Genomic DNA, 8,659 nt, shown 5'->3' with positions numbered 1-8,659 from the left:
TTTTTTTTTTTTTTTTTTCTCCTGGTGCCAGGGATCAAATTCAGCACCTTGCACTTGCAAGGCAAGTGTGGTGTCACTGGGCTAAATCCCTGGCCCTAAAAAGAAAAGTTTTAAAAGAAAAGTTTTTTAAAAAGGTGGAGGAGAGATAGGAAAATCTGCCCATGTCTTTCCTCCTGTTTGCCAGTAGCTAGCCTTCCAAACTACATTAATGTTTTTCTGGCATTTTCCTTAGCAAAGTAAAGACATCACCAGAGCAGCCTAGTCCATAATCCCATGCTTTATCCTCAGGGCAAAATGTCTGAAAGGTTAAAATCCAAATTCTACCCCCAGTGCTTAGGGAATGCTAGTCCTATCATCAAGTGCTCTTCTTTTTGTGCTGCTTGTCAGTGCATCAGTTCATGGCCTGACTAGTATTTTGTGTTGGCAATAGTTGCCAGTCCTTGACAAATTCTCAGATAATCTTAGGAGAAATTTTTTTAGAATTTTAGAATCTCAGAGCTAGTGGCGACTCTTTTGGAGTCTTAACTGCCCTCATTACATACAGATCCATTGCTTGGGTGGGGAAGGTGCAGGTGTTAATCAGATTGTTCACATGTGTGAAGGAAAAGCTTAACAAGCAGTATTGGTAGGCACCATTATTGCGCTATGAGTTTTATATTTGTCATTTCTAATGTTGCCAACCTTCCTGTAGGTTTGGTTTTCTGTCCTGTTTCACAGGTGAGGAAAGCAAAGGTCAGAAATGCTGATTTCCTTGCATAAAGGTGTATGTAGGTAACCAGTACTAGCAACCTGGCTACAGTTCTTAATTCCGCCTTGGAAAGTTCTTCAGTGAAGAATAAAGAAGTGATTTTAGTTCTTTACCTCTTTAGCTACTTCCATTCTGTTTATGCTTAAGAAATACATGTATTTTTCCTGTTGCTGCTCGTCAGTCTACTTGGAATGCTTCTAAACCCAGTTAAGCATTATTCTCTGAGTGGTCTAAGCAGGTGCCAGTCTACAGGCTGCATGGTGGCTGGTGATACCCCATGCGATTCCTTCCCACCATCCTTCTCTCCATAGCCCTGTGTAGACTGATCTCGACATAGGAGTGAATCAGGCCTTATTCTGTGCATTCGGTTTCTTCTAAGCCCTGTATGCTTAGGCTGAGTTAGGACAAAAGTCTTGGGGTTAATAATGTTAATTTAGCGGCCTTGGGGGAGGTAGCCAGCTGTTATATCTTTGAAATTACCACTAGCAGCTAATTCACAGAAGAGAATCTTCAAAGGAGAAATGAAGAACTATACTTAAACCTTGCTTCTGAGCTAAGGAAGTTGGCAAGTATTGCCGGTACTACTATTTATCCAGCTGAAGACAGCTTAGCCACTTAAATTCAGACTTGGAGGTAGCACCTTTTCTGAAAATTCACTTGGCAATCTGCCTTTTCCTCGAGATACTTATGATTTGGAAACTTAATAATGGTAGAAAATTTGAACACAATGCAGTCAAGGTATTTTTCATATTCTGTGGTAGAATTTGAGTTGGGCATAGGTTAGCATTATTCTGGTATTTGTTTAAATGTCCACATTCTCAGCCAGGTGTATTTTATCAGATATATTTTTTGAGACAGGGTCTCACTTTGTAGTTAGGCTGACACTAAACTTACTACGTAGTCCAGATGGTCACAATCTCAAGATCCTCCTGGCTCAGCCTCAAGAGGGCTAGGATTATAGGTGGGCACCACCAAGCAGAGAAGATTTTTTTTTTACCAGAACACAAGAGAACTTTCAGTCTCTGGTAGTGATGTAAACATAACTAATAAAGACCAAAACTGTCATTAACTTAGCAAATAGTGTGAAGCACAACTTTTAACTGCATACACAAGCCTCTCTTTTCCTTTAATCCATCAAACAGATGACCTTATTTCTTGCCCTCAAATGCTGTGGATCATGGCAGAGCTGAAAAATGGTAACAGCAAATAAAGTCAAGCATAACGTTCAGTCAGCCCAAAGTTCAAGTAACTGTCCCTTTCTTAATTTAAAAACAATTTTTTAGGGCCACAGATTTAACTCAGTGGTTCCACTGCCTGCCTCAGAAGCACAAGGTTCCAAGTTCCATCCCTGGTACCAAAAAAACAAAACAACAAAATCATTTTTTAGCTGTTCCTTTCTTATGGAGAACAGATAACTTCATACATTAATTTGTCAAGACTTTTCTAGGTGGAATTGACAAAAGAGCAAACAAACTTTAAACTGGTAGGTGCAAACTGAATGTATTAGCTAATATAAGCCAAGAATACAAAAGTAAGTCCTAATTTTATGCCCAGATGCTTCCAGGGGCTCAGCTGATAGCATGAGAATTAGTCTTCCTCTCTTCTCTTTCCTCTGGAAGATTCACTGCGCTCCCAGTTGCTTTTCCCAGTAGGCCCAACAGATGCCCTGAGGTTGAGGATCATTAGACCAAGTTGGTTCATAGCCCTATTCCCTCAACCAGGCACTGTGCTCAGTTTGGAGTTTGATGTGTGAGCTAGGAGTGAAATACATGAACTGAGATGGATATGGAGTGGTTCCCAAAGAAAACGGAGATTTTCTTCCCAGGAGAAAGGAGAGGAAGACAGCAGATGTACAAATCAAATGAAAGATAAAATTATACAGGACTCTTGGAGGCTCATAGTGTCTGATGTTTGCATAGTCACTGATGCCTAAGATTCTGTCCCAAGTGTGCATGCTTCTACCAAGGTGCATGCACACAATTCTCTCTTGTGCCCCTTTCTCCTCCCCGTTGTAAGGTACCTTCTGGAACAGGTGGTTGTGATTTAAGAATCTTGTTACTGTCTGTGGCTATTACAAGAATTGAGAACATATGAAATAGCATTCTATACTAGACAACCTTTGCTCTTATTTACTGTTTTACTTTTTTTTGATAAGATTTTCATTTCAGGGGCGCCGATGTGTGCTGAAGGATTGCTGCAAAATCCTTGACAATACAGTGTTACCTCCAGAAACTGTGGTTCCACCATTCACTGTCTTCTCAGGCTGCCCAGGTAACCTTAGTGTTATTTAAATTCTGCCCAGGTAACCTTAGTGTTATTTAAATTTCTATCACAAAAGGAGTTCATGCAATTTCTGTCTCCAATAATATGATGTAGCAAATTAAAAAATTCTCCCGTTACAAGGTACCTAGAAATGCTATCTAAAATATGACAGGATTATTTTTTTTCAGTGCATAAGGTTTACAAGGATTTAAGGATATTACATGTCACCGGGCATGGTAGCATACATCTATAACCTCAGCACTTGGGAGGCTGAGGCAGTAGGATTGATAGTTTGAGGTGAGCCTGTGCTATACAGTGAGAGTCTGTTTCAAAACAAAGCAAAACAAAACAACAATCACATTTAATCAAAGGTCAAAGAGGAACCTAAACCCAAGGTATAAGACTGTGGGGTTGATGCTGTCTTCCTAATAGAGTCGTTTAGGATGCAATACTCATGTGGGTGCAGGAGCTAAACCCTGGCCAAGAGAATGTCAGACAAGGGGGAGGGTTTTCCGTCAATCACACTCTGGTACAGGGTAAATTTGTTGCCAGGACATGTTAAATACAAAGAAGCATTTTTCTCTTGGTCTGGGCTCTGGATGAAAAAAGATCTTTTTTAGAGAATTGTTTACTGTGGATTTACCCATACATTGGTTGGAGGTTTGAATTTAAACTTCTTGAATAGCTCAGGAATCCCCAGGCATTCCTAGATAAAGCATGGTCTCAGTCCAGTGATGCCTTTAGGGTGCTGGGAAGAGACAATGAGTGACCTCTCAGCCTTGGGTGAGAAATGTCCACAGAGTGAGCCCCTGTGAGCTCAGAGTTCCAGCTTACAAAACATGTGAGGACACAGAAGTAAATATGTGCTCGCCACAGAGAATTTAGAGAACACTTAAAAAACAGAAGGAAGTGGGCCAGGGATTTAGTTCAGTGGTTCTGCCGCCTGCCTGGCAAGCGCAGGAGTTCAATCCCTGGTACCAAAAAAAAAACAAAAAACAGAAAGAAGAAAAATCTCCCACCCTCCAAGACAGTCTCTTTTCTCCATAGTGTTTTTTTGTTTGTTTCGAGACAGAGTCTCAATGTGTAGTTGAACTTGCAGTGATCTTCCTGCCTCCACCTCCTGAGTTCTGGGATTATAGGTATGTGCCTCCATGTCCAGCTTTCCTGGAGTGTTTTACACAGTTGAAGTCATGTAGCATATACAGAGGCATATCACAGATTCACGGTTGGAAGATGATGTGAAGAGAAAGATACAACAGTACATGGAGTCTACCATTGGGTAGTTAATTGCTTTTCCACCTTAAAATCTAATCACTCAGATCATTGAATATGAATTTCAGAGAGTTACAGAATCATCACTTAGGCTCTTTGGGGAGACAGTCTGTCATTCTGCCATGTCATGCATCTCTGCTTTTGCAGAGAAAGAGACTCATCCCCATGTCGGAGCCCCACTATGAGAAAGCTTAGCTATTCTTAGCAAGTGATAGATCAGAACAGCTCCAGTTGTTTTAAGCGAATATCAGATGTGCATTTCATCCAAAGTGAGAAGGGTATTGCCTGAGAAATATCTTACTCTTTTTCAACTTACTCAGTTCCTCAGCACCAACTTAATACAGTCATTGAACATCGATAATACAAGGCCAGGAAGCACTGCTAGGTATTTCAAATGCAAACAGTAACACTCCTTTTGGAAGTTCTAATAGAGGGCTCAAACTGCATGTGACCTAGTATAAATGAGGAAACAGCCTTGGAGAGGTTGCATTGTCTGCAGTACAGGGCTCACTAGTGGGCTGGCCTTGACCATCACGGAAGGGCCCTTATTCAGGGTCTAGTCCCTTTGGCGTTGTGACTGAATGCCTGCTGTGTTTCTCTTCTGTAGTTTCACAGAGAAATGCCAACTCATTGAGCAACTTGCATCTTTTAAACTATAGACAGAGGGTTACAGGAAAACTGGCATGTTTTTGGAGGACTTCACAGGATGAAACTGAGTTATGGGACAAAATGAAAGGGAAACCATCCGGAAAGGCTTTGGATCAGGAGCCAGGCTGATAACACAAATGATGGAAGTAATAATCCTTCATAACTGTCTAATATAGATCTGTTATCGTGAGATAGTCTGATGTTTTATGAAGAGCTAAAAATTGGAATTTTTATGTGATATTTCTGTGTTTTGAAAAGTTTTCTACTAATTTTAAAAAAGATTAAATATACAGACCAGACATATGTCAAACAGGGGAATGCTAATTTTCAGAGTGGCCATGACACTTTTGTATTTTTTAGACCTTTTTTTCTCTCTTTTTTTTTTGGTACTGGGGATCAAACTTGGGTTCTTGTGTTTGCGAGGAAGGCGGCAGAACCACTGAGCCAAATCCCCAGCCCTCTTTTTCTCTTTTGTCACTTACTTTGTATTTGTATATACATGCAGAACATATATTTATGAATCTATAGGTGTGTGGATATATGTTTGTATATATAACATGGATATGTGAAACTGTTTACAGCTAGAATCACACTCCATGTACTACTCTCTATTCTGTTCTGAAACTAGCTTTGTTTAACAGTATACCTTGGGTGTCTTGTCAGTGGGTAGAGAGCCCCCTCTTTCCTTTAATGGTTACAGGTTTTTCACTGCATGGATGTCCCATGATGTATCTAGTCAGTCCACTGGTACAATGGATTGTTAGAAGTTGTACCTTATGTTTCACTATTAGAAACTTTGCTTCATTGACATTCTTGTACATATATTGTGCAATTGAGCAAGATTATTTCTGAGATAAATTGATTATTAATTAATTAATTATTTTTGACACAGGATCTCTCTACATAGCTCAGGCTGCCCTAGAACTCACTATGTAGCCCAGGTTGATCTCTTCACTCACAGTGATCCTTTTGCTTCAGCTTCCCAAGTGTGCAGTTATAGGTGTGTACCACCACACCCAGCCTGGGATACATTTTAGAAGTTGAATTGTCAGGCCACAGAGCATTATCTTTGAAAGTTTTGCTAGCTGTTTCTGAAGTACCCTTCAAAGCAGTCGTATGAGTATCCACAGTGCCCAAGAGTACCTCTTTGCTGGGAGTTCTCATGTGTGATTGCTCCATTGTTTGTCTTTCTGTAGAACCCTCCTGTTCTTCTTTGATTTATCTCATATCTAGTGAAGTTGGGCATTGGTTTAGTTTCATTGTACAAACAGGGAGACAGTTGCTTATCTCAAGGATAAGGATAAAGCTGGCTCAGTGGGGATCACACTAGAATCGGGGAGGACAAGTCTTCATCTGGAACAATTTCTGAAGCAGCTAGAAATGCTTTAACTTTTTAAATGTCCCAATTTTTCCCCTCTTGTGGTAATGGGGATTAAAATGAAGGCCTTTGCATCGAGTTATATCCTCAGTGTTTTTTTTATTTTTTATTTTGTCACAGGGCCTCTCTCAGTTGCCCAGGCTAGGCTCAAATTTATGATCCTACTGCCTCAGCCTTCTAGAGTGCTGGGATTACAGACATACGCCACCATACCTGGCTTTGACTTTTACCTGGAATATATTTCTTCCTTTGGAGGACTATAATATTTGACCCTTTCCAGACCTTGTCCCAAATTCATATCATCTGGAAGATAATGATCAGTAGAATATTCTGTCAGTACTAAAGATAGGAAACCTAGCAGTTAGACAAAGCTAAAAGTAGCGGTCTCTAGCCATTTGAACAGAAGTCAGAGCTGTGCGCTTCCCTGACTCCTTTTATTGACCTGGTCTCTTTTTTTCCCCAGGACTCTTCTCAGGGGAGCTCCCGGAGTGTACTCAGGAGTTGATGATCGACGTCACCAAGAGCTACTACCAGAAGTTTTTGCCTTTGACACAAGTCTAGTGACTCTGCCTCAAGCCTTGAAATTGCTTGAGCTCTGAGATGAACTTGGGGACAAAGTGAGTGGTCGGCATCTAAAAGAGCTCTTGTATCTTTGCAACTTCCACCCTCTTTTCCTTTTTAATTTAGAGTTTTTCAATTGTTCAAGGCTCTAAGCTTTTAAGAATTTATTAAGAGAATGTCTGGAGGAGTTGTCTTCATGTGCTGCTTCTATCTTATCTATTAGCAGTCATACTGTACCATTATCTGTCCCCAGCACCCCAGTCCCTGGTCCTGATGGCTGGAGCCTGCCTAAAATGGGCCTGCAGAGCAGCAGTCCTTGCCCAGCAGGGAAGTCAAGGGGCTGGTGTGCTGCTCACAGCCATGCAGTACCCCACTGTGCACCCCTCCTGCAGAGAGCCTTCAGCTTGCCTGCTGCTGCTGCTGTGTTTGGCCAGTGGCTACATTTGCAACAAATTACAATTGTTTATGGTATTTGGGAAAATTCTTTATGGCTTGAGAGTCCAAATTCCTATGGCTACTAAACCGGAAGGGAAGGTAGTGTTTTTCATCTTCTCCAAATGACCTTATCTGTCCCAAGGTTAATAAGAGATTTTTTCTTTTTTTTTTTTTGGTACCGGGGATCGAACTCAGGACCTTGCACTTGTAAGGCAGGCATGGAGCCACTGAGCTAAATCCCCAGCACCATTAAGAGATTTTCTGGTACTCATTTTCTTTTTCTTTTCTTTCTTTTTCTTGAGACAGTCTCACTGTGTAGTTCAGGCTGGCCTCAAATCTATAGCAGTGATACTTTCTCAGCCTCACAAGTGCTGAGTTACAGGCGTGCACTACTACACTTGGCTTCTCATGCTGTTTTTTAGGGCTTTGGCTTTTGCTGAAAAGACAAGACCTCAGCATCCCAGTTTTTATTTATGTGAAGTTCCAGGTTGGAGTCTTCCCTGTGGCTCAGTCAGCTGGCCACTCCTTGGCATAGGTATTTGTCTCATGTCACTGAAGGTGAAGTGTTCGTGAATGCTTACTGTCCAGTCTAGAACCATTCAACCCATACTGAGTTTGCCAAAATCCCATGGTGCAGATCAAACTAACTGTGCTGGAGTCCAGTCACATGTGTGCATGTGGGGCTCTTAAAATTCTTTTGTAGGCACCAAGGCAAAAGAGTAAGTGACTTTGCCAAGGATTTTCTTACCATTCTCTGGCTGACAGCACAGTTGGCCCTTCTGGTTTTCTGACCTCTTGTTTAGAAGGAAGATTGAGAAGTGAGGGGTTGAGATCAGCCTCCCTGGTGCTCTGATCTGCTGTGAGTGAGATAGGCAGAGCAGTTTAGCCTTAAGGTTAGAACCTAGTGGGAGCCATCTTGACTTAACATCCAGGTGTGGGGTGGGCAGAAACACCTGTGTGTAATCAGTTGCACTTGTTTAGTTTAAAACTCCTCTCCAGTTTGTCATTTGTTATGTTTTGTGCATTAAAAGATTGACATATGGAACAAGTTGTGTGAAGGTGATCACTCTCCACTTCCAGTAATGGTTGCTGTTGTTGCTCAAGCATTTCACTATGTGCCTGTGTAGTACTGTAGACTTGCTGTTCATTAGCTTGCTTCTTTCTTACACTAACTCTGTAGGGTGGATGTAGTTTCCTGTTAAAAATGAGAAAAACTTGCCAGGCGTGGTGGCACATGCCTGTAATCCCAGCATTCGGGAGGCTGAGGCAGGAGAATTGCTGTGAGTTCGAGACCAGCCTGGGCTACATAGTTCCAGGTCAGTCTCAACTACATAGTGAGACCCTGTCTCCAAAAA

General features: G+C 41.5%; 1 protein-coding gene across 1 annotated transcript in view; it reads left to right on the top strand.

The window, feature by feature from the left end:
- Positions 1–7,520, top strand: part of Dctn5 (dynactin subunit 5) — a 14,886-nt gene extending 7,366 nt beyond the window's left edge. Inside the window, exons 5-6 of the mRNA XM_010623464.3 lie at positions 2,917–3,019; positions 6,772–7,520. Coding sequence (XP_010621766.1) covers positions 2,917–3,019; positions 6,772–6,869 — 201 coding nt within the window. The 3' untranslated portion in view covers positions 6,870–7,520. The remainder of the gene's footprint in view (positions 1–2,916; positions 3,020–6,771) is intronic.
- Positions 7,521–8,659: the final 1,139 nt, after the last annotated feature.

This window comes from Fukomys damarensis, unplaced genomic scaffold (assembly GCF_012274545.1).
Source record: "Fukomys damarensis isolate Sample0158 unplaced genomic scaffold, DMR_v1.0_HiC HiC_scaffold_34, whole genome shotgun sequence".
NCBI lineage: Eukaryota > Metazoa > Chordata > Mammalia > Rodentia > Bathyergidae > Fukomys > Fukomys damarensis.
Note: the sequence above shows the minus strand (reverse complement) of the source record. Positions and strands in the feature narration are given on the sequence as shown.